The sequence below is a fragment of the Lathamus discolor genome, chromosome 13 (assembly GCF_037157495.1).
Source record: "Lathamus discolor isolate bLatDis1 chromosome 13, bLatDis1.hap1, whole genome shotgun sequence".
Classification (NCBI taxonomy): Eukaryota; Metazoa; Chordata; class Aves; order Psittaciformes; family Psittacidae; genus Lathamus; species Lathamus discolor.
Genome location: NC_088896.1, coordinates 2,634,714 through 2,659,637, shown reverse-complemented (window position 1 = coordinate 2,659,637; position 24,924 = coordinate 2,634,714). Strand labels below are relative to the sequence as shown.

Below are 24,924 nucleotides of genomic sequence, written 5' to 3'. Positions count from 1 at the left end.
TTCTATGATTCCACAAACCTAATGGGGGAAAAAAAAAAAAAAAGTGGCTGATAGGGGAACCAGCTGGTATTGCCTTAATGAATATCTAAAAGCCACATGAGAAGGCGTATCATCTTTCTTAAAGAAGCTGTATGTGTGTCTCTTGTTATATGAGATAGTTATGAGAAGTGATACAGCCTGATAATCTTTGCTGCAGATATACAAGTGTCTCTGGGTATTCAAAGTGGCTTGAACTGAAGCAAATCTCAGGAGCAGATTGAGGGAAAGCTCATTCCAGCAGCTGTATTTATATACCGTTAAAGGCCAGCGCAGCTATCCAGTACTGCCTCAATGGGTCTTGTGTCTTCACACTCCTTATGTAACCTCACGTCCTTCCTAACGCCCCACATACCGTTGCCATCCTTCTCTGTAGAGCCTGCTAACAGGTTATGAAACAACTTACTTTATTTGAAGTCATTAATGTACTGACTAATGAATACCAGCATGTCACAAGACTCTTGTCTACTCAGCTCTTGGCCACTCAGCACCACCTGGCCAGTCATTCAGTCCAAAGCTGCTCTCCAATGGCATCTTTGCGGATCCAAGCTGAATCCAGCTCTCAATCACTGCTACTCTCCTTGTTATGAAAATATCTGTGAGGATAGATATAGGAAACTGTGGCATCTGTGACATGTGCTGTAATTCTCTAGTTTTTAAAACAAACAGATCTTGGTATTGTCTTTTTCTTCTACATTCAACAGGGAAGACCCTGCACCAACCTTTTTTAGCTCTCTTCCCTGTCATCCCAGCTGAAGCCATTTAAAGGAGCACCTGGATACTCTTGTGACAGCAATTCAGCAAGCCCAGGATTTTAGAGGAGAAAGAAACATGCTGGATTTTTTAGCCTGAGAGCAGCAAGACTGCTGCAGCTGTGTCCTCAGGTCCTGTAGCAAGGTTACAGGTATATTCCCAGCAGGCACATATACACAGAGCAAATGTGTATACCCTGGGGTGGAATCGCACAGCTATGCTCTGCACATTATTAAATATTCCACATGCACTATCCCCATATTTACAGGACCTACAACTACAAGTTGAATTTAAAATGAATAACTAAAGTGGGGCATAAAGAGAAATTATGTAGGGAAAGGGCAAAAAGCGCAAAATCTGTAACAAAACAGTGAGGCTGAAATTTGTACCTTTCATCCCTCCCAAAGGTCCCAAGCATTCCTGTATGAACTGGAGCCCTGTTACCAGACTTGTAAAATTGGAAATTGTTGAGTAAGTTGAGGACACTCATTTGCAATTATCAGCACCTCTGTAACTCGTCTTCCAGCAAGTGGTTTGCAGAGAACCTGCTCTTTCCTTTCTAGTCTTGTCCCGCTTCACAGTCAGTGTAATTAGGACTCAGTTTATGGTAGCTAGCAGTTTTTCAGAAGAAACCAACTCTACTCACAAAGCCAGTTTACACACCAGTATTCACATACACAGTATTGTCTGTGTATTTCTCAGTCCATCACCCTGTTTCCTTCACAATCTAATGAAGATTATTACCAAGTTTGGTAATAATTCTAACAGGCAGAACACATTTGCAAAAGGATCAGTTCCCTCCCCATATTGAAATTACTGAATCTGCTATTTTGGGAATACTCATCTCAGCTGGCTCAGACCAAATATGTTTTTCCTCTTTGCTGTTTTGTTGTAAGACTTAGCTGCAAGAAGGCACTGCTTTGTAATGGGCGTAGTATGGTACTGCCATAGTCTCTTCAATAAGACAGTATCCACCTATCAGACTACCCCAGATGCACAGAAGGCAGAAGCAAGGTGTCTACAAGATGTGGCAGGTAGAGAGGGTAAAGCAGTTGCCCATCCTATTCTTCAGGATACAACTCCTCACAGTCATCCTATTAGACACAGCTGAAGTGGACATATGACCTGCAGCACTGCGCAGCCAGAGCAGGTTTGCTGTACTTGCCACAGCAATGCACAGCCCTTTGACCACATCAGCTGAAATCCATGGGTGATGAGGTGTTGTCTGTTCTACAGGAATAGTGTTATCTGCTGCAGCCAGTAAGCTTATGAACTCCTCCAGGTGGCTAGATTGCTAGGTCAACCTTGGTTTATGTACTGATACAGATCTTGGAGTTACTGCAGCCCATAGGCTTTTGCAGCCCATGTTTTGTAATTCAGGGTTTCATCTTCTTCATACACTGCAAAGTAGATAAGAAGGAGCCTGTGTGAAAGCGAAGTCATATATTTACACTGGAATGTAAGCTATTTTCAAAGAAGGTAGCTACTATTTATAAAGTTTGCATCTGTGGACAGTAATGGTTTGGACTATGCTTACTTAGAAGTCCACACACTCCCTGAAAAATGATGATCTGTTTCGGTCAGAGTCAGGAAAAAAGCATCATGAAAGCAGGAAGTGGGGCCTCCAAAAGCCCGAACAGTTTTTCGTCAGGTAAGAGGGTTTCTGAGCAAGGAGGTTTTCTACTGTTTTTGTGTCTGTGGTACACATGAAAACAGGGCTGTCTATATAGTATAAAGGCTTCATGCTGATGTGCCATCTTTCTATTTTCTTCCAGAAGGAACTTGATAGCAATACTTTTCACAGGTGGCTATAAATCCCACAGATTAATTTCTCAGGTGTCTGACATGTGACTCTGGGAATAGGTTTGGAGATATGGTGACACTCAACTAGGACTGCAGTAAGGGGACGCTGTCCTCTTAAGCTGTAAAATGCTTATCAAGTCCTGATATTGAACTCCAAAAATAGTGACTACTTTTGACCTTGATTACATATCAGTGATGAAACAGTAATATTCATCATCATGTTACTGGATTAGTGCTGAAAAAAGAGCTTTGGAAACTTTATATGCATATATTTGTGTGTGTCTGTATGTATGTATGTGTGTACATGTACATATGTATGCATACTTATATATATGTATACGCATATGTATACATATGTGCATAACTTGCATAGAGTAAATACATTAGTATGTAATATTTCACACATGTATCTAATAATCTTGGAAAGCCTATGAGGAACTTAGTATTCTCATCTGCAAGCTTGGTTTGAATAATACTCAGTAAGAAGAAAACAAACAAAAAATGACTAACTAGCTCTCATCCACTGAATGCTACAGACTGGGCAAAGAAGAGATTCAGAGCGGCCCTGCGGAGAAGGACTTGGGGGTGCTGGTCAATGAGAAAATGAACATGAGCCGGCTTCAGTGTACGCTCGCAGCCCAGAAAGCAACCGTATCCTGGGCTGCATCAAAAGGAGCGTGACCAACAGGTCAAAGGAGGTGATCCTGCCCCTCTACTCTGCTCTTGTGAGACCTCACCTGGAGCATTGTGTGCAGTTCTGGTGTCCTCAACATAAAAAGGACATGGAACTGCTGGAACAAGTCCAGAGGAGGGCCACGAGGATGATCAGGGGACTGGAGCACCTCCAATACAAAGACAGGCTGAGGAAGTTGGGGCTGTTCAGCCTGGAGAAGAGAAGGCTGCGTGGGGACCTCAGAGCAGCCTTCCAGTACCTGAAGGGGGCCTATAGGGATGCTGGGGAGGGACTCTTTGTCAGGGACTGTAGTGACAGGACAAGGGGTAATGGGTTAAAACTTAAACAGGGGAAGTTTAGATTGGATATAAGGAGGAAATTCTTTCCTGTTAGGGTGGTGAGACACTGGAATGGGTTGCCCAGGGAGGTTGTGAGTGCTCCATCCCTGGTGGTGTTCAAGGCCAGGTTGGATGAAGCCTTGTGTGGGATGGTTTAGTGAGAGGTGTCCCTGTCCATGGCAGGGGGGTTGGAACTAGATGACCTTGAGGTCCTTTCCAACCCTAACTATTCTATGATTCTATGATTCTATTCTATGTGTCATAAATTAAGAATCTATCCTAATACATAATCAAAAGTGACTGAGGCCAATCTAGGCAAAGTTATTTGGGTTACCCCAGAGACTACGTAGAAGTTAAGTGGCTGCCTGACCAGCTTAGAGGATTCATGGGACCTTTATGAACACAATATAAACAGTGAATGAGTATATGAGGTAGCAGGTTGTACTGCCCTTGGAATGTTGGCTTGCACATCACTTTCATGAATGCAACTTTAAAGTAGACCTCATTTTAGGTTTAAATGCCTTCTAAAATATGTTTCAAAGTACCTTGAAGGACTGAAGACGTTTAACCCAAAAATTATCTTCTTGTAAATCTTGAAGAAGATTTATTTCTATTAAGATAAATCTTCTACGTGATTTAATAGAACAGTCAGTGATTTCTGCCATAATGAAATCAGATGAAATTCCATGATGAGAATGAAGCAAGATGTCTCAAAACACCATTTTTACAGTGGTTGAAACACTGAAAATACCTGAAACAAGTTTTTAATTGGATGAATTTAAATAAATTAGAAAAACAAATTAACCTAGAAATAAAGAATTCAGGATAATAATCAAAATACAAAGGTGAACCATTATTTCCTTGAGAAAATCTCTACAATTTTTATTGTCTACTTGTTAATTATCTTGGTAAAGGAGTAAGCCGTGATTACAAAGTCAAAGTGATAGAATTTCACATTTTGTGCAATTCTCTTTCACTTCGCACCACTTGAGGCATTTACTCTTCACCTTCTGCCTTGCCAATTTCACGGTTCTTGGCTCGGAGCTTGTTGACCTGGGACTCTGCAATGTCAGCCCGCTCCTCAGCTTCCTCCAGCTTGTGCTGGATCTTGCGGAACTTGGAGAGGTTGACATTGGACAGCTCCTCCTGGGGATAAAAAGAGAGATAAAATAGCTTTAAAAATATTTCATAATTAAAGAATCACAGAATCAATTGGGTTGTAAAAGACCTTTAAGGTCATCAAGTCCAAGATCACCAAGTGCTTTACCGCAGCAGTGCCAAGGCCACTATTAAACCATATCACTAAGGGCCTCTTCTACATGGTTTGTGAACACTTGCAAGGACAGTGCAGGGTAAAACACCAATACAGAATTCCCCCTCCATGTGGATGGAGACTGACTCTGCACTCAGTAATACTTACAGCCTCCTCAGCTTGTCTCTTGTAAGATTTCACTTTCATTTGCAGCTTGTCCACTAGATCTTGGAGCCTGAGAATATTCTTCCGGTCTTCCTCAGACTAGAGTGGTTGGCAAACAGTAAAGAAAGTGAATTATTAGTTTTTCCACACCACAGAACAGCATTTTGTCCAGGATTGCATTGAAATAGCTTTGGTTTTCTGGGATGAGGGTGTGTGAGCCCAAGGACACCTCCTGCCTTACCTGGTAGGTCAGCTCCTTCACCCTTCTCTCATACTTGCGCACACCCTTCACGGCTTCAGCGCTGCGCTTCTGCTCAGCATCAACCTCCCCTTCCAGCTCCCGCACCTGCAATCACAAGCCCATCTTTGGAGCTTCCCTGCTATCTCTCCAGGGGACATGCTCACTCTTGCACAAACACCAGCCCTACGCACTCTGGCCTCCAGCTTCTGGATTTGCTTCTTGCCTCCCTTTAGTGCCAACTGCTCAGCCTCATCCAGACGGAGCTGCAGGTCCTTCACTGTCTGGTCCAGGTTCTTCTTCATCCTCTCCAGGTGGGCGCTGGTGTCCTGCTCCTTCTTCAGCTCTTCTGCCATCATGGCTGCCTGAGGAGAGCAATGGGCCAATGGCATTTTGGGGCAGGAGACATTTTTGCAGAGAATATATCCATTACCAGCAATGAAAGGAGCTCCCCACTCACATCTGTGATGGCCTTCTTGGCCTTCTCTTCAGCATTGCGGGCTTCCTGGACAGTATCCTCCATCTCACCCTGAATTTGGGCAATGTCTGCTTCCAGCTTCTTCTTGGTGTTGATCAAACTGGTGTTCTATTGAAGAGCATCAACATGACCATTTTCTTTTTGTTACCTTGTGATATTATATCAAGAATACTGCATAAATATTGTTTTTTAATGTAAATTGCACCATCAGGTCACATCGGATTCTGTTCTAAAGGATCTGCTCTCGCAGCTGTTTCTCAGCCATGATATGCTTCAGTATTTCAAGAACATCCTCCATAAAGTCTTTCCTCACAGATTTTCAGTCAACAGAGAAGAAATTTAGACTTATAAAGATAAAAGATGTAATATTTCCTTACAGTTATCAATCTTGTGGCAGTAAAACTTTTAAATGGCGATACAGAATGCTTATTATGACAGTGTTAGATGATGTCAGTAACTGTATTAGTGTATTCCCGTTTTGTTAATGATCATCCTAACTTTGACTTTACAGTCTTAAAAGTAAACCTGAAACCTGTTAAACTCAATTGAGTTGTAGGGTAAGAACCTCACATATCTCTCTGAAATTTACTACTTTTAAGGTATCTGCACTGTAGTCTAGAGAAATTCATACCCGCAGCTGAAAAAATCACGCTTAATATTTGTTATCCACAGAGTGAAAATTACAGTGTATTTTAGCAATGTTACAGTTCAGTCAGTCTTCAGTTATTTTATCTGTATGGAGAAAAGGTATAAATACTAAATATATTTCTGCACTGACCTGGGTATGGAGGAGCTGAGCTCTCTCGCTTGCATCCATCAGTTCCTGCTCAGCCACCTTTCTCGTCCGCTCCGTCTGCTCCAGGGCTGCCCGTAGCTCCTCAACTTCAGCCTGCAACAGGTTTGCTCTGCGCTCCACCATGGCCACCTGCTCCTTCAGGTCCTCCTGTGCCCTGAGAGCATCATCCAAGTGTATCTGAGTATCCTGGAAAGAAAGACAAGAAAGGCTATGGAGTATATTTTCCTATTTTCATTTTCCTATTTTCACATAGTTATAGATCTGATAGAATTGTACAACAGGGAAATATTTATCTTATTCATAAACCAGTGAGCACCTCTTCCGTTGTGCCGTACCTTGAGCACTCCCTGTGTGTTTCTCAGGTTCTTTTGTGCCTCAGCAGCCAAGCGGTTGGCATGGCTGAGCTGGATTTCCATTTCATTCAGGTCTCCCTCCATCTTCTTCTTCAGCCGCAAGGCTTCATTCCTGCTCCTGATTTCAGCATCCAGGGTGCTCTGCATGGACTCCACGATTCTGAGGTGGTTTCTCTTCATCTGGTCAATCTCCTCATCTTTCTCTGCTATCTTCCTGTCAATCTCAGTCTTTACCTGGTTGAGCTCAAGTTGGAGGCGCAGGATCTTTCCCTCTTCATGTTCAAGGGATGCCTGGACAAGAGTAAATTAGAACAATTCCTCTGTGGCAAATGCTTAACCTGAAGCTCCGAGTAAAATGAAGAGCCATGTTTAAATAATATTTAACACTTTGATGCAAACACTCATTTCCTCAAGTCTGAGAATGAATTGATAGTACTCGTAATGAGATAGAGATCCAAGATGTGTAAATAGCAACAAATAATGCTGTGTACCTCAGCTTCCTCCAGCGAGGCTTGGAGCTCAGATTTCTCCTGCTCAATCTGCTTCTTGACTTTCTCCAGCTCATGAATCGCTTTTCCTCCCTCGGCAATCTGCTCCGTGAGGTCGGAGATCTCCTCTGTGGGAACAAGGACCAATGGCATGGTTGGCCACAGAGCAGAATGGGAAGGGCCCTCACACACCGTGACAGGCATCTTTGCCCACCTGCAGGCACAGACCCATGGGAAGCAGTGGGTACTGGTGGGTGCTCAGAAAGCCCTGCCAGCAGCAGAGGGCCAGGCACTTACGCTGCAAGTTCTTGTTCTCGCGCTTGAGCGTTTCCAAGTGGTCCAAGGACTCCTCATAGGCATTCTTCATCTTAAACAGCTCTGTGCTGAGAGAGCGGGCCTCCTTCTGGGAGGCTTCCAGCTCAGCCTGGGTTTCCTCATACTTCTGCTTCCATTCTGCCAGGATCTGAAGAGAAACAGGGTGTCAGTATGGTTGTGACAACCAGGAGGGGATGCTCTATCTAGGAGCCCCCAGTCTGGAGCCCAAAAGACCTTGTCAAAGTTCTTCTGCTTCTTATCCAGAGCTGCACAGGCAGCATTGGATCTCTCCACATCAATCATCAGGTCCTCCACTTCATTCTGCAGCCTCTGCTTTGTCTTTTCCAGGGAGGCACATTTGGCATTGACAGCTTCAACATGTTCCTCTGCATCTTGCAGGCGCTGTGCCAGCTTCTTTCTGCAATGTGTAAACACATGTCCAGATGAGGAAGCAAATAGGAGCCTCTGGTGTGCAGCCAATACGTTTTTCAGAGGAGCACCCTATGCCACTTTGTTTCGTGTGATTCTCATTTACACAGAAGTATAGGACCTCTCCCCAAAAGCCACTGTATTTCTATGTCTAAATACAGTGCTCAGAGAATTCATTCTCCTCTGTTCACTCTGCTTCTCACGTCAGCATGTCTCTGCTAGCTCTGTTAGGGTGGTGACGCACAGGAATAGGTTGCCCAGGGAGATTGTGAGTGCTCCATCCCTGGCAGTGTTCAAGGCCAGGTTGGATGAAGCCTTGGGTGAGATTGTTTAGTGTGAGGTGTCCCTGCCCATGGCAGGGGGGTTGGAACTGGATGATCTTGAGGTCCTTTCCAACCCTAACTGTTCTATGATTCCATGATTCTATGATTCTATTCTGCCTCTGAACAGCTTTGCTGATTCTGCTTTCCACCTTTGCATACCTGTTCTTGGTTATGTTCTCTCTCTTCCTGCCAGCCCTTCCTAAAGCAGAGAATTAATTTCTTCCTCACAATATCACAGTGGTCTTCTCAAATTTCCATCCTCAGTCTCTGCCAGCCCTGCCCAGCTTCCCCACGTACTTGGCTTCCTCCATCTCCTCCATGCGCTGAATGGCGTCTGTCTCGTATTTGGTTCTCCACTGGGCCACTTCGCTGTTGGCCTTGGACAGGGCACGCTGCAGCTCCCCCTTGGCTTCCTGCTCCTCCTCATATTGTTCCCGGAGCAAGTCACAGTCGTGACGAGCAGACTGCAAGGCGTGGGCCAGCGCATTCTTGGCCTGTGGAGAAAGAATTGAGGGTGGCAGTGAATAGAAACACCCTTGTAAATCTGGCTGAAGTATACATGGGTGCTGGATTATACTATTGTGAGAATGATGGCAAGGTACTGAAGGAGAAAGGAAGATCTGGGAACCTGCAGAAGAACTAATGACTAGGCTGTAGGGAAGGTAGAGCAAAGCTAGTACGAGAACAGTTGACTGCATTACCCAAGTGTTTTTTTTCTCCCTCATGTTCATTCTGTGATTTCATATGTATCTGAAGCCCCTCCTGGACAGGAGAAATCCAATGGAGAAGACTGGGAAGCTTTCTCACCTTGATCTCTTCCTCTAGGTGCCTCTTGAGCTCCTCAATCTGTTGGGTGAAAGCCTGCTTGCCTCTTGACAGCTGAGAAATCAGAGCATCTTTCTCCTCCACCTGGCGTGAATATTCCCCTGAGAGGGGTCAGATGAGTAAAGGAGCCTTTTTATGACTTACTGAAAAGTGCCAACCTTGATAATTAAATGCATATAAAAATATTTGGAGTTTAACATAATTTTATTTCTTACATGGAATTCTAATTGCTTATACCTATCCGTATCTCTGAGGATGCCGAAGTATTTATCTTGGAGGCCAGAAATGGGATACATCATGCCCTTTTTCCAATATCTGACTAGTCTTAATGTATGTTTGCACTAAGTCCCATGGTCACTTCAAGCCTCAAGCTTTCAGAATTAGTACTATACTGTGTATGTGCTCAGGTATACCCCTGTCCTCTCCCGTATGTGGCCGGGAGAAGAATGATGAAGTCTAAGTTATGAAGTAGATGAAGCTATGAAGTTATGAAGGTGAGGTTATGAAGTTTCTTTGAAACTCCAGTCATAGAATTATAGAACAGTCCCATTTGGAAGAGACCTTTCACGGGAAAGAGCACCTAGATATGGTTATGTGGCACCCTCTCCAGTCAGGTCTTGGAAACCTCCAGTGATCAGACTCTACCACACCCCTGTGAAGGTTGTTCCAGCCACTGTTTGTTCCAGTCCATGTTACTGGTCCTGCTTCAGGATGTCTGTATCTCTCTGGTATGGGTAGCCTAGCACAGGCAGCACCCCACGTGGGCCTTCACCTGTGCCAAGCAGGGAGAAGGATCATCCCTTTTAACCTGCTGTCAGCACTTCTCCTGCATCTTGAGATTCTGTTGCCTGCATTTGTCACAAGAGCACATTTCTGTTTCGTGTTGAACTGTGGTTCCAGCAAGACTCCCTGATCTTTCTGACCATTTTTTTAAGCCTCATATCATATAGTTTTCTCTTTAAATCCTGCAGATATCTTACCAGATTCTGTTTGCAGCCGTGCTCTCTGAGCACTAATGTCGTTAATTGTGCGCTGTTGTTCCTCCTCCTTTGTCTTAATCTCACTAAGCTGATCTTCTAGGGAGCGACACATCTTCTCCAGATTTGCCTGTTTTCATGAAAAACAGAATGAAAGATGATTGGTGGTTCAACACATAATTACCGAGAATTTCAAGTCTTCTCAAGGGCCAAAAATAACGCCAATTATAGGAATGAAGGAATGATAAGAAAAGGGTAAGGTAGAAGTAATTTCTATTTTAGGAGAAACAAAGAAGTGACAAGATCAGTGCCTTTCATTTCATATAATATTCTGAACCAGGAAATGAGTTCCTATAGTTCTTTAGGTTAGGTACTGCAAATGAATTGTTTTGGTTGTCAACCAAAGGTTATAATATATACTTATACTACTACAGAAATATAGAATTCAGTTCAGATGATGGACTGCAACTATTTCTTTTTAAGCATGACTAACTTAAATTTCTAAGTTAAAATACAAATACTTGCTTATATTTGAATCACCACAAAGAAATATTCTTTTGAGGCAGAAATATCTAGAAGGTATTTGTGTACCTTGGCTTTGGAGACGGACTCCATGTTACTGGCCAGGTCGTCGATCTCCATCTTCAGCTCACTCTTCTCTTTCTCCAGCTTCTGCTTCACTCGCTGCAGGTTGTCGATCTGCTCCCCAAGCTCAGCGGTGCTGTCCGCGTGCTTCTTGCGCAGGGCAGCAGCCGTGGCTTCGTGCTGCAGGGTGGCCTCTTCGAGGTCACGACGCATCTTCTGGAACTCGGCCTCACGCTTCTTGTTCATCTCGATCTGAGCTGCTGTAGCCCCTCCTGCTTCTTCCAGGCGCTCGCTGATCTCCTCCAGCTCCCTCGAGAGGTCAGACCGATGCTTCTCTGCTTTTGCCCGAGAGGCTCGCTCTGCCTCAATTTCCTCCTCCAGTTCCTCAATACGAGCCTGGGGAACACCAGAGACCATTCACACCAATGTCTCCTCTTACCTGACCCAGGTGGAAGGGAGAGGACAAGGAACCGAGACTTGCCTGCAATTCTTTAATCTTCTTCTGCAATTGCATGCCCAGGGCTTGTTCATCCTCAATTTTGCTCTGGATCTGGCTGATTTCAAAGTCTTTCCTTTGGGCAAAGAAAACTGTGTTAGAGCTGAAAGAAAAAAAAGACAAGTGCAATAGACCAGCTCTCAGGTGCCCCACAGCCACACTTACTTCTTGAGTTTCTCATCCAGTTGCTGCTTATCATTTTCCAAATCCATGATGTTGTCCTGGGCCAGCTTCAGGTCTCCTTCAAGTTTCCTCTTGGCTCTCTCAAGGTCCATGCGCAGTTTCTTCTCTTGCTCCAGGGACCCTTCCAGCTGAAATTAACAAGACCATCAATTCTCTGTCCACCAGATCTACCCCCATACCTGCCTTGTTCTTGCTGTATGCCTGTGTGCTTACATCATCCACTTGTTGCTCCAGCTTGGTCTTAGCTTTGGTCAGTGTATTGACTTTGTCCTCTTCTGCCTGCAGGTCATCCAGTGTCTGCTGATGGGCCTCTTGGAGGGCTTTCTTCTCTTTTGTCAGCTTGCTGATATTCTCATCTAAGGCTGCCATCTCCTCTGTGAGGTTTTTCACCTTTGAGAAGAAAGGAGGAAGTGAAAACAAAGGAAGTAGGTACAGAAGTCCTGTAAGAGCACAGGGCTCTTTTCTGGAGCATGAGTGACAGGTTCTGCCTTATACCTTGTTTTCAGTGGCATGTTTTTCCTTCTCAACCTTGGCCAGTGTTAACTCAAGGTCATCAATATCTTTCTTCAACTCTGAGCATTCATCCTCCAGTTTCCTCTTCTTGGCTGTCAGCTCAGCATTCATCTCTTCTTCCTCTTCTGCTCTCTCTGTCAGCTCCTTAATTTTGCCTTCCAACTGGATTTTTGCTTTGATGAGCTGTTCACATCTTTCCTCTGCATCAGCTAAACTATCAGCTTCCTACACAGGATTCAGTTAAATAAAGTAGTTCTACATAAGTGTTTTTTCTTTTCGATTTTCAAACCATGAATTCTTATTTTCAAAGAAGTCCTTTGTAGTTAAAATTCGTTACTGTTCAGTATCTGTTTGGTTTGGACTACATCCATCCCAGAAAATAAATTAATATATTATCACATTATAGATAGAGACTCTTAGGATTTTTTAAAATTTTAAAATTTTTTAATTGCTCATGCAAATCTAGAATTAATTTGAGTATATCTCCTGATATCAGATAAAGCAATATCACCCTTGCAACTTTTCATTGTTTTACTGATGTTGCATTTGACTCGACTGTAAAGTGGTATAGTCTTCTACTTAAGAGACCATCTAGATGTGATCATTATTCAGATTACATATTAGGAAAAAATTCTTCATTATGAGCATGGTGTGACACTGGTACAGGTTGCCCAGAGAAGCTGTGGCTGCCCCATCCCTGGCAGTGCTCAAGGCCAGATTGGACCCAGGGGCTTGGAGCAAGCTGCTCTAGTGGAAGGTGTCCCTGCTCGTGGCCGGGGGTTGGAACTGGATGAGCTTTAAGGTCCCTTCTGACTCAAGCTGTTCAATGATTTTATTATTCTATGATGTAGGCAGATTTTGTAGGATACAGTCTTTAAAACCTGAAACATTTAGCTGAGAATACTGTATTAAAACTGTTCCAAAAAGATTTACTGAGCATGAATTTAATTTTTGGTTTTGGACAACTTTGTGCTAAGATCTCTGTTTCAAAGAGAGTAGTTGAATCAGGCCTTTTTCTAGCCCTTGTGGTCAAGAAGAACAGTTTGGAAGGGAGAACTGTGTATATCAGGGCAGTATGAATTACCTGGGTTTCCATGCATTTTAAGATTAAATTTATTAAGAAGTAATATTTATTGTCTAAATACTGCTTGTTCTTCTCTTAGTTCTAGTGAAGAGCAATGGTACTACCCAGGCAGAAGACTTTTTATAGTACAAGATAACTAGGTTGCGGTTTGTCTTGTGTAGATTTAGATGTCTGCCATGATATCAAGATACAGTCCATTCAACAACAAAAAAATATTACATCTTTAAACCAATTGTAATACACTCTAAAACGATGAATTTCTCGTTGATGAAGAGCAGAGTAGCTGAGGCTGCTAGCTCATATGTAGACTTTAAAAGTGTAGACATCAAAATGGGGTCAGATGAATTGTAATCCTTGCTTGTAAAGTCAGTTTTAAGAGGATTATTGTTGTTACTTTTTTATTTCAGAGAAAAAGGGGAGGACTCCACTTCTATCACTGTTTTTCCAGAGGAGACAGGGACAATAATTGCTAGAGAAATCCCTGACAATATCACACCCTCCTACTCCACCTGAATCCCCTTGTGATTGTCCAAGTAAAAGGTGTTAATGGAACCTCTAGACTACCTTCACTGATCAGATTATAAGACATAAGAATTATATAGCACATATGTGCCACACATATTTAAAAATGTCATACTGTAAAACATAGTATTTGCTCACTGGAAAGTGATGATTTTTCTCTTTATTGAAAATATAAGGAGCCAGATTCAATAATTCATTGTGAACTGATTAATATTTCTAGATTTTCCTTGCTATTTTATAAAATACATTTTAAAAAGAAATACTGTTTGTGATAATGTGCCTCTTACTGAAACCTTTGGAATCATTTTAGAGATGACATTACAAGCCAAAAACATTAAGAATACTCACAGCCTGCACTTGGAGCTGCAGATCATTTTTCTCTTGCACGAGTTTCACCATTTTCTCCTCCAGCTCCTTTCTCTTTGCCTCAGATTTTGCAAGCTCTTCCTTGGTTTTCTCAAACTCTTCCTTCATGTTGGCCATCTCTTTCTCAGATTCCGCACTCTTCAGCAAGGGCTTGATCTTAAAGAACAGCTTCATCCAGGGCCAGTGCTTCACATTCATGAATGCACGAACATTGTACTGAATGCAGAAGATGGACTCCCTGAAAGGTAATAAAAAATGTTATCTTCTGTTAAATTTATAATACATATTTAATCATATATCTTGACACATATAACATGACGTTCTATGTACTTTACAGTTCCATGTATCACTGTGCATATAAAATATTATATATTATTAAATATATATTTCTTAACTATAATTAGGATATTTAATATAAGTACATACATGAGGAAAACTCCATAGTGTGATGCAGATTATCAAATGTTATGAACACTTTTGAAGTACTTATGAAGACTGTTGAAAGATGTTTGGCTTACTTTCACGGTAAAAAATGGAACAGCTCCAGAACCTGACTTGATTTCTTTCACAAAAGTTATCCAAGGGAAGAGTACACTTCTCTTGCGCTAAAATTATGTCCTTCTCACCTTTGATTATAAAGGTGACTTAAAATAATCAGCTTTACTAGATATCTGGTTTCTGGACATACGTATAATGTAACCATTTACTGAATGTAGGAAAAAAAAGGGTGATATAAGTTAAAAATGGTGATGTTTCCCCTGTATCAGGATTTTATACTCTTCATCTACTGCAAGGGTATGCTCCCAAATACATCCTTATTGGTAAATTGAATTAATGATAAGTAAATGAGATTTGGTGAGAAGAAGATTGTTTTCAGTTTTGTTCATGTCATTGATATCTTATGAGGATTGACCCAGCAAGCCAAAAAAGTATCTACCTCCTATCCATCATTTTCTTGAACTCCAGTCTCATCAGGTAGCCCCTGCACATGGCTTGTGTGTGGGTGATGAGCTGTACCAGCTTCTCATCCCTCATCTCCTCCAGGAGTCCCAGCAGCCCAGCTTTGAAGAACACCTCGAGAAAGGGAATGTTGCTACACATCACTGACAGGTAGAGCAGGAGCAATACATCAGTCAAGCAGTATTTGTACCTTTGTGTGACCCAATTTGTACTGGGTGTGGTCCACATCAATGGATCCAAGGAGCTTCTCAGAAGCCTTCTTGTTGTCCATGAACTGTCCCTCTGGGATTGCACTGGCATTAAGCACCTTGTACCTATGGGATGAAGCAGAATTTGAAGAAATTCAGATTCCTGAAAGCTCAATCAAACCTGTACCAACTGATGCCATTGTTAAGATTCTTGGAAGAGAGACCAAGAGAGGAAGAGAGGTGAATAAGTCTGAACTCTGTTCCATTCTTTAGAAATCACATTTGCTTGGGTAAACATACATTTTTGAGAAAAATTTGCACTTTTCTTAGTCCACAAATTCTTGACACAGAATGGGTACAGATTTGTATTGGGAACTGACATATTTCACATGCCCTGTTACCTAATGCCTCATCTCAAAATAGAATCATAGAGTGGTTAGGGTTGGAAAGGACCTTGAGGTCATCTAGTTGAACTTTATGTGCAAGAACAAAATACAGGGAGAAGAGAAACCATACTTCATCCAAAATATTGGCAGTATGTACTATGTGAGTACTGCTGATACAGAACAAGGAGAGAGATCTTTTTATTTAATTTTCCAACAAGTTAGTCTAGAATATGCTATAGATTCTTTATTCACATTTCTCTGCTGATGGCTGCAAGTTACCTTCTTTAACTTGCCTAGAAGTTAAATAAGTCAGAGTTAGTCAACTTCATTTCTGGATAGTTAATTAAAAAATGCCTTATCCCATATCAGAATGTGAATCAAGGACAGGAATAAATAATTAAAAAATGCCTCTTCTTTTAGTTAGCTATAGAAAGAAACTGGATGACTAACTTGGACCATTGACCTTTTTATGCCTAAAATGTAGGTACAATAAACTCCTCTTGTAACTCCCACAGTAGTTAAAATAATCGGGAAATGCAAGTTATTCAGCATTTGTGGATATGGTGGAGAGTGGATGGCATGGAATCTGACCTTTGCTTGAAGTCTGCGTAGACTATTCTGCTGGGGAATCCTTTCCTGCAAATTCTAATCCCTTCCAGCACACCGTTACACCGCAACTGATGCAGCACCAGCTCATGTTCCATGGCACCTAATAAATGACATAATGAATTGCTAATTCATTGTACTGCATGGAGAAGAAATTTATCGTATCTTTGAACTTTAACAACTTACCAGGTGTTTTTGTTTCATTAGGAATGAGGCATCGCACAAAATGAGGATGTGTGCTTCGCAGATTGCTCATCAGCTTGTTTAAATTCTCCTTGAAGAGCAAGAGCAAAGACTTAAGTGGAAGAATGTCATGTGTACAATATCACTAACAGATGGAGTAAAGATGCTGCAATAAACCCATCAGCAGTATTTTCTTTTTTATCAAATTTTCATGCAGTTCTGAAAGAATACTTCTGAGGATTCAATGAGAATCCTTTATTAAGAAGCACATGCTTTTATTTTTTCTGACCATAAATATTTTGCATATGAAATTAATCTAAAACTTTTCTGAACCAGATTTTCTATCTTCTTTTCAGAAAATGAGAAAGTTATAATGATTATTCTACTGTACCCGGAAAACAGCTGAGACAGTTTGGAAAGAAGCACCCTTCTTCTTGGCACCCTTCTTGCCGCCACCACCACCACTCTCTAAACAGTAATGTAATTTTTGAAACAGAGAATAACATCAAAAGCATGCAGTTAGAATCTGAAAAAACCTCTGTGCTCATCTTAAAATATAGAAAATATAATAACATGATCAAAATTTGCAAATGTATACAGTGTTACAAAGGGAGACTCATAAAAGATACAATGGGAGACTTGACTTGTTCAGATGATAGCATAATGACATCTAATGTCTTCAAGTTGAAGTTCAGAAAATGCGAACATAAACTGTAACACTTTGCATAGTAAGATATTTAAGGATTTAAGTACACCCCTAGTGAATATACTAAATGCAGTCTTTATGTATCTTTACATCTAAGGATGTGCATAAATTTAGCAGCACATTGATACATTTGATTTAGTTCTTGAAGTATTTGTGAATGCCCCATATCACAGAAATCTGGTTTGTTGGCTAGTCAATGTTAATGCCGTAGTACCGCTGTCTGGTCTTAAAACCTACAGATCTATTAAGGTTTCTAGGGAAATGTAATATCCTTTATTAGTCTGACTGACTGAGTTCCAAAAGTTAGATGAGATTTGGAGTTTTCAGTTTTTAAATCTTAAATGTTATTTCAAAATGTTATTGCAATTTTTTTTTTTTTTGTGAATTATAATACAACTTATTTAAAAGGAATCACCTGCTTCCCCGCCACCAACAGAGGCGAAGAGTAAGGCCAGTGTCTTCAGGGATGACTTCTGGTAGAGCCCCACAACACTTTCATTCAAGGGATCCTTGTTCTTCTCAAGCCAGCCAGTGATGTTGTAGTCCACCGTGCCAGCATAGTGCACCAGGGAGAAGTGAGCCTCAGCCTTGCCTTTGGCAGGTTTAGGCTTCTGGAAGTTGTTGGACTTTCCCAGATGTTGGTCATAGAGCTTGTTCTTGAAAGAGGTGTCAGTTGCCTTGGGGAACATGCACTCCTCTTCCAGGATGGAGAAGATGCCCATGGGCTGGAAGAAGTAGCAACACGTGATGAATGAAAGTGTGGAAGCAAGAAGCAGACAGAATGTATATGAGAGAGGAATGGAAGATAAAATTCATAAAAAAATCCTCCTCAGAATGTGTAATCTTATGTTCTTCCAGAATTGGCATTTTGTTAGTGGATATGCCATCAGTTATATGAAAACAAGTTCATCAATAAGTTTCAGACTTGTGATGTAATAAGGACCTAGCATCTAGAAATACACTATGTGCATGATAGCTGAAGATGGAAAGCAAAAGAAATTACATTAACAGCATTCAGACATAAGGGTTTACACTTCCTTAATGCTTTTTCTTGGAAAGAAGACAAAAAAATTTCTTTATATATATATTAAACCAGAAGTTGCTCAGTGCATTTACTCACTCAGCATGCATTAATAAATACACAAATTTGAGTAAGAACTCCAGAACAGTGGCTAGGACTGACATTTTTGCCCCATTTAGGTCATACGTACTATCCCACAAACAGTGTAGTAACAGACAAATTAAAATGTATGTGAAAAAATGATGGTAAGTGCTCGCTAAGTGTAGATGCCACACATTAGAGTGATCTAATTTGAGCACTGAAGACTTCTTTTACATTTTACATCTGGAAAACTATTAAGTGTGTAGGGCCCAGAACCTTCTCAATGAGCTCAATGCAGGCAGCCAGGTCCATCCCAAAGTCAATGAACTCCCAATCAATTCCTTCCTTCTTGTACTCCTCCTGCTCCAGCACAAACATGTGATGGTTGAAGAACTGTTGGAGTTTCTCATTGGTGAAGTTGATGCACAGCTGCTCCAGGCTGTTGAACTGCAGAATTCAGAGATTTACAAGCTTGTGTTCAGTTTCAGAAACACTTTTCATCTTCCAGTAGGTTTTATTTATAACCCATGTTTGAGGTCCTGAATTTCTAGTCATGGGACTGGACAGGTGTCTGGCACAGTCCATCCTCTAATCTACCCTTTCAGACCCTAGCACTGTCTTAATGTATCTCTGAGTTATGAAATGATTTACAGAGCTTAGGCCAAGTCCAGCTTTTCATCTGCTTGAATTTGTTTATATGGTCAATCTATTTACAAGCATTCAGAGCATTCCCAATGGCTTCAGCATTGAAAAAATCTTCCTTCAAGATGGCATATTTTAACTTCCTCAAAATCTGTTTCTGCTATTACCTATCAGCTGCTCTACATCCCCATAGCACTTTTCAATGCAATTTGCACATTTGCATGCTACAGTCGACATCTCTATAAATCTGCAGCCTTAGTGAGATAATACTTACTATGAGAACCAGAAGAGTGCCATTCCTACAGGAATGTCAGGCTTATCCAATAAATAAAGACAATCCCTAATTAAAAATAAACAAACAAATCCAACCCAATATTATTCCCATTTCTTAATGCCCCTTTCAGGAAACCTGTATAAAGACGCTCTCCTTACATCAAAGATCTCAAAGCCAGCAATGTCCAGGACACCAATGAAGTACTGTCTAGGCTGCTTCGTATCCAGCTGTTGGTTGATACGAACAACCATCCACAGGAACATCTTCTCAAACACAGCTTTTGCCAAGGCACCCACTGAATTGTATACCTAAAGAAAAGTAGAAGAAATGTTACCATCCAGAGCAAAAGAGGAAGTTCAAAATTTTTAACTCATGTCATTTTTTTCTATAATCACTTGTTTCTTACCTGCTGCACGGTTTGGCCTTTGGTCACATATTCGTTCCCAACTTTGACTCGTGGGTAGCAGAGGGCCTTCAGCAGTTCAGCTGAGTTCAGACCCATCAGATAAGCAGCCTTATCAGCAACTAAGGAACCAAGCATACAGCAGGATTGAGTATTAACTCTCCAGTAGATCTATCTTGTCATTCAGAATAATTTCTGCAGAAGCTACATATATTTGTCACATACTTCAAAATATTGTATTTTTTCTTAATTTACTGATTTTTTCCCCATTTAGTTTAGACAATTTGTAAATGTAAAGATTTTTCTAAACGCCTTTACAATAAACATGTAAGTTTTTGAAACAAATGACCAGACAGACAAAAGGTCATAGGGCCATGAATGCAGGTCAAAGAAGTAAAAATTTCTGGACAAATAGAAAAGGGAACTGGTTGGTATTGAAGTATACTGTACTGAAAATTGTAGTCAGTGAAACTGTACTGTCATTAGTGAGAGAGAGATTAGTGAAGTATTACAGCAAAAGCATGAATACAGTATCTCATACAAATTTTATAGTGGGTCCACATTTCCTCCTAAGGAGACACTAACAGGTCTTTTTCAGCTCTCATTGTATCTGAAACTAAACTATAAAACACAGGCACTGTAGCACTGGATATACACTGTCATCACTTTCCAATTTGCTTTCTGTCTTCTCACAGCAAAGATGATAGCAAGCAAAGGTATTGTTGACAAAGTCATTAACATAAGAAGCCCAGACCTAATTATAAATATATATTTACAGATGCTAATTTTGAGCTGCTTCTATTTTATGTGGTATTTATAACTATTTAATGTACATTTATCAATAGAAAAAGTAAGGTATGAAACAAGAACAAAATTGGAACTTACATTTTATTTCATTTTTTAAGAGTTATTTTTTTATAATTATATAGTAATCTAATACTATTACATTCATCTGTAATTCTTTCTTTTGGTTATATTCATGCAATGATCAGTTATTATTTGTAACCTATTTTACTATTACTGTTCATTATTATCAGATTCATTGCAACTGTATTTCTGCCAGCCATTTTCATTTCTCTTTACTTTTCTAAAAGACACTCAAACCACACATATTAAAAAACAATTGAAGAAAAGACACCTTGATAGTTCATGTTTTCGATACATGTAAATAACTCTGTTTTCATAAAAATACTTCCTTAAACTTTTAAAGGAATGCAGCTGTGAACAATTATAGGCAAAGCAAATCTGATAGACATATCTTTAAATGCCTATTTTTCAAACACGGACGTGATGAGATGTGTTGAGACATGTTGAGACTCTACAGAAAATGCAGAACTTATATGCCACAGATGCAGCATTAAGTGATGTTCCTTTTTAGCAACCCCATGTAAAATGAAGTAGCACAATGCTCAATTCAAGCACTGTGACTTGTCTTCAGCCTCAAAGAGGAGCAGTTTCAGGATTCTGGCTTCTTGACAGTCTGGGTCAATGATTCTGACCATGAGTTTTACTGCCTGTGTTAGTGAGTGTTCTGGTCTATACTATGCTCCAGTATAGATTGTGCTGGTACCTTCTGTGCCATCTGGCTCTGCCTGCTCCTCACGCTGCTTCTGCTTAAACTTCAGGTTGCCATAATGCATGACAGCCCCTGTCAGCTTATAGATGGCTGTCTTCTCATCAGGAGCGAAGCCCAGGATGTCAATGGCACTCTAACAAAAGAATCACAAGTAAATAACATGCCTGGTAAAGGTAAGAGTCTGCCTAAGATAACTTCTATGCACCACTCACATCTGTGGCCGTCAGCTCTTCCTGGTCGTTAATGCTGGCAACCGTGATCTCACCTTGACTCACATACAGATAGTCATATGGATTGGTGGTGATCAGTAACATCTCTGGAAAGAAGGGCAAACCACATACAGATCAATGGTAGCTAGCACATAAAGAGTTAAATGTTGTTCCGTGAGTTTTGTCTGTAGAAGTTAGTGATCTTTCCTACCAATGAGCTCTGGCTTCTTGTTGGACATGATCTGGTAGAATATGTGGTAGCTTCTTTCTGCCTTGAGCTGGAAAGTGACTCTGGACTTCTCCAGCAGATCTGGCAAGGATGGTAGGACAGAGTTAGAGCAAGAACTGAGGAAGGCTGGAAGGCAAGGGATGAGGCCAGGAGGGCCACTTACATGTTTCAATGTCTGCAGAAGCCAGTTTCCCCGTGGCACCAAAATGGATTCTGATGAACTTACCCTGAAAGAAGCAGAAAAGCCAGTGGAGATCTATTTGATCAATCCTGATAGCAAGAACATGTGAGTCAGCGTGCTGACAGCTAGAAGAAATTTAGTGCCAGGCGACAACTTACAAAGCGCGAGGAGTTGTCATTCCTCACGGTCTTGGCATTACCAAAAGCCTCCAGCAGTGGGTTGGCACTGATGATTTGATCCTCAAGTGTCCCCTAAAATAGAAATCTTGTTGTCATGATATAGCTCATCAATGAATTTGATAGTTGCAGGTTCCTGCTCCTAGGATCTCACCTGCATTTTGCCTGACGTCTGCTGCTCTTCCTTCTTCTTGTCCCCACTCGCTGCAATTGTTGCAAAGTACTGGATGACACGCTTCGTGTTCACAGTCTTCCCTGCTCCGGATTCTCCGCTGTGCAACCAAAGAGAAGCAGAGAGCATGTGGTTAGGCAGGAGGTTCCCTGGCACCAGGTAGCCCTGCAGGGACTAGAGCAGGGAGTGTACATACGTGATCAGGACTGACTGGTTCTCGCGATCTGTGAAAGAGGCGAAATGAATCATAGTGTTAGTTGTTGTCCTAAGGGTCATTAGGCTGAATTAGAAATAAAGCCGTAAATGGAAGTTGGGTCTTCCCCCAAGTCCAGGTGTGGTGGTCCAAGCAGCCCAAGGCTACCCAATTCCCTTCCATATTCAAACAGTAGAAAGTATAAACTGAAATGAATGCATTGGAGCGTGCCTCTTACGGCAATTGAGCTGTAAGAAACATGTGGTCCTCACGATCTGTGTACCCTCTTGCCTTGCACATAGTTCTCATCAAGAAATCTAATCATATTGGCTGTATGAATCCAAAATAGAGAATTATATAGAGTAAGTCTTTCTGTCCCGTCAGGAAATAAAAATAAAGTGCAGTAGTAGTTTATGCAGTGGGAGAATGATTAATTTCATACAATAAAGTGTAAATAACACACATTGTTGAGTCCAGGCTTTCTTCTGGGTCACTTAAAATTAATTCCTGTGTAACTCGCTCAAGCTCTCAGTCACACAGCTTAGAGGTGGTTTTAGCTGGCTTGTCAAGTGCCCCAGTGAGGTCAGTGGGGAGTTTGGTCTGCACTGCTGTGAGGTAATCAAGCACTCACCAGTCAGCATGAACTGATAGGCATTGTCAGAGATGGAGAAGATGTGTGGAGGGGCCTCCTGGCGCTTCTTGCCTCGGTAGGCCAACACCACCTCCGGGTTGTACACCGGCAGCCACTTGTAGGGGTTGACGGTGACACAGAAGAGACCCGAGTAGGTCTGTGGGGAAGGGAGACAGCACGTTGGCTTCCGCTTAGGCTGGCAGAGCAGTTCCTCCCAGCTACCCAGAGGAAGGCTGCAGCTGGTACTTACGTAGATCATCCAGGCTGCGTAACGCTCTTTGAGGTTGTACAGCACAGCGGGTTCATGGAGGTGGGTCATCATGGCCATGTCCTCGATTTTATCGTACTTGGGAGGGTTCATGGGAAAGACCTGATCGTCCTTCACGGTCAGGGTCTGTCAAAAAATAGAAGGATTCAAAATTGACATCTAAATGTCCACAGTATGATTAATTTGTATTCTTAAGCTATGAATTTTTATTTAACTCACCTCTCCATCTTCAGTCTTGACGGTGATCTTCCCTGGTTCTTTGCTCTGGATTTTGCCTTTCACATAGGATTCCTTAGAATGCACCACAAAGACCGATGTCTTAGCATCAAAAGGCTTGTTCTGGGCCTCTATTCTCTCCTTTTCTGACTTTCGGAGGTAGGGAGCTGCCTCCCCAAAGGCAGCCATCTCAGCATCTGACGACATGGCTGGTCTTTACTAGAGGTACTGCAACAAGTATCTGCAAGGGTAGAAAACGCATTACAATATCACATGGTGGAAGAAACACTCCCACAGTGCAATGGATCAAATGCTGCTTTGCTGTAGGCATCAACTGCTTGAACTGACTCCCTCCTTTTTCTGCTAAGTCATAGCAATGTTCTATAATTTTATTGCCTTTATTTCTGTTTTATGTAGTCCACACCTCCTGGATGACAGCTTTTACAGAGGAATGCTTTCTGTGTGTTCACTAGGTATTCTCAGTTCTGGTACTGTGAAAGCTCTCTCATGTCTTTTTTGTTTACCACCTTTCAGACTCTGAGATTTGTTTACAGTAGAACACTGGAAGAGGCACAGCCACTGGATATGCAGAGAGCTAATATTACTAGCACTTCTCACTAAAGACATTCCCCTGTAATATAATAGCTCAAGTTGTCATATATTTTAATTATTCCACAGATCCGTCTGCTAGCAAACAAAGCTCATATCCTCCGCTTTGATCTTTTTTCTTTGTAACAGAAACCAAGTAATCTTGTATTCCTTCACTACTTTAAAAGGAACCCCGAAACAAAACAATAACCCAGTTTATTGTTGCAAAATAATTGTCTTTACTGAGAAGTTTCATGCAAATGTTTCATGAAAAGCTGGACTTTATATTGTTCCAAAATTAATATTGCTACAAATTTATATGTATATATTCTTTTTAGCCTGATTTTTTTCTAGCTCATCACCTAGAATCTGGATTTTGAGGAGCTTTTCTGAATTAAGAAGCAAATTTCTGTATTAATACCTTCACCTATCCAGACCTCTAGATGAAAATCAAAAAATTGGTTAACTTTTCCTTCCAAAATGGTTTCACTTTGATTGCAAGAAAGGCATTCTGAACTTAGAATATTTTTAAACTGGTTTCTGAACCCCTTACCATCTAGCAAACTCCTCATTACAGTACGTCCAGCCTAACAGAAACTATATTTTATTAATGATCACAGGTTTTTTGCACTTTATAAACCTTGCTCCACTCAGCATTCCACTGCTTACACATGAACAGAATTGCTTTGCCTTCTTAGCTGGCAAAGACAGACTTTGTGACACAACTTAGTGTCATGGATTAAAATGCATGGGTACAATCTCCTGACTGATGGTTTTGTTTCTAACTACATGATTTTTCACTTCGTGTTATTAACCAAATGAGACTATTTCACAAAATAATTAGGTAAGGTTATAAAATAGAACCAGTCTTTCACCAGCATTTTTATCGTTGCCTGTAATATCTCACATTTTCTTACAAGATTCTTAACAGGAATAACAGCATATAATATATATTAGGAGATACTATAGTAATGTGTATTATGTAAATTGCATATATATTGTATTTATTTTACTTAGATATTGTATGCTACTATTACAATTTAT

The 24,924-nt window shown here is 41.1% G+C and overlaps 1 protein-coding gene across 5 annotated transcripts; it reads right to left on the bottom strand.

Annotated features, from left to right (window-relative positions):
- Positions 1-4,599: 4,599 nt before the first annotated feature.
- Positions 4,600-23,499, bottom strand: LOC136021496 (myosin-1B-like). 5 transcript variants are annotated; one of them, XM_065693792.1, is made up of 38 exons: positions 23,296-23,499; positions 23,059-23,202; positions 22,809-22,965; positions 22,181-22,208; positions 21,967-22,084; positions 21,795-21,887; positions 21,619-21,682; positions 21,438-21,536; positions 21,230-21,333; positions 21,012-21,150; positions 19,445-19,563; positions 19,197-19,346; positions 18,399-18,569; positions 17,436-17,745; positions 16,706-16,782; positions 16,318-16,405; positions 16,117-16,234; positions 15,142-15,265; positions 14,929-15,065; positions 13,974-14,229; positions 12,002-12,244; positions 11,720-11,896; positions 11,489-11,634; positions 11,309-11,399; positions 10,834-11,223; positions 10,246-10,372; positions 9,248-9,366; positions 8,738-8,934; positions 7,923-8,106; positions 7,671-7,836; positions 7,377-7,501; positions 6,868-7,176; positions 6,515-6,718; positions 5,719-5,844; positions 5,453-5,623; positions 5,262-5,366; positions 5,024-5,119; positions 4,600-4,749 (listed from the first exon to the last, which is right to left on the bottom strand). In XM_065693792.1, exons 1-38 carry the CDS (start codon positions 23,497-23,499, stop codon positions 4,600-4,602), a joined length of 5,826 nt encoding a protein of 1,941 aa, XP_065549864.1. The 5 variants fall into 5 exon arrangements, with proteins under 5 accessions (XP_065549864.1, XP_065549865.1, XP_065549866.1 ...); XM_065693793.1 differs by having other exon boundaries at positions 16,706-16,780; positions 17,440-17,745; XM_065693794.1 differs by having other exon boundaries at positions 17,448-17,745.
- Between the last annotated feature and the right edge of the window lie 1,425 nt (positions 23,500-24,924).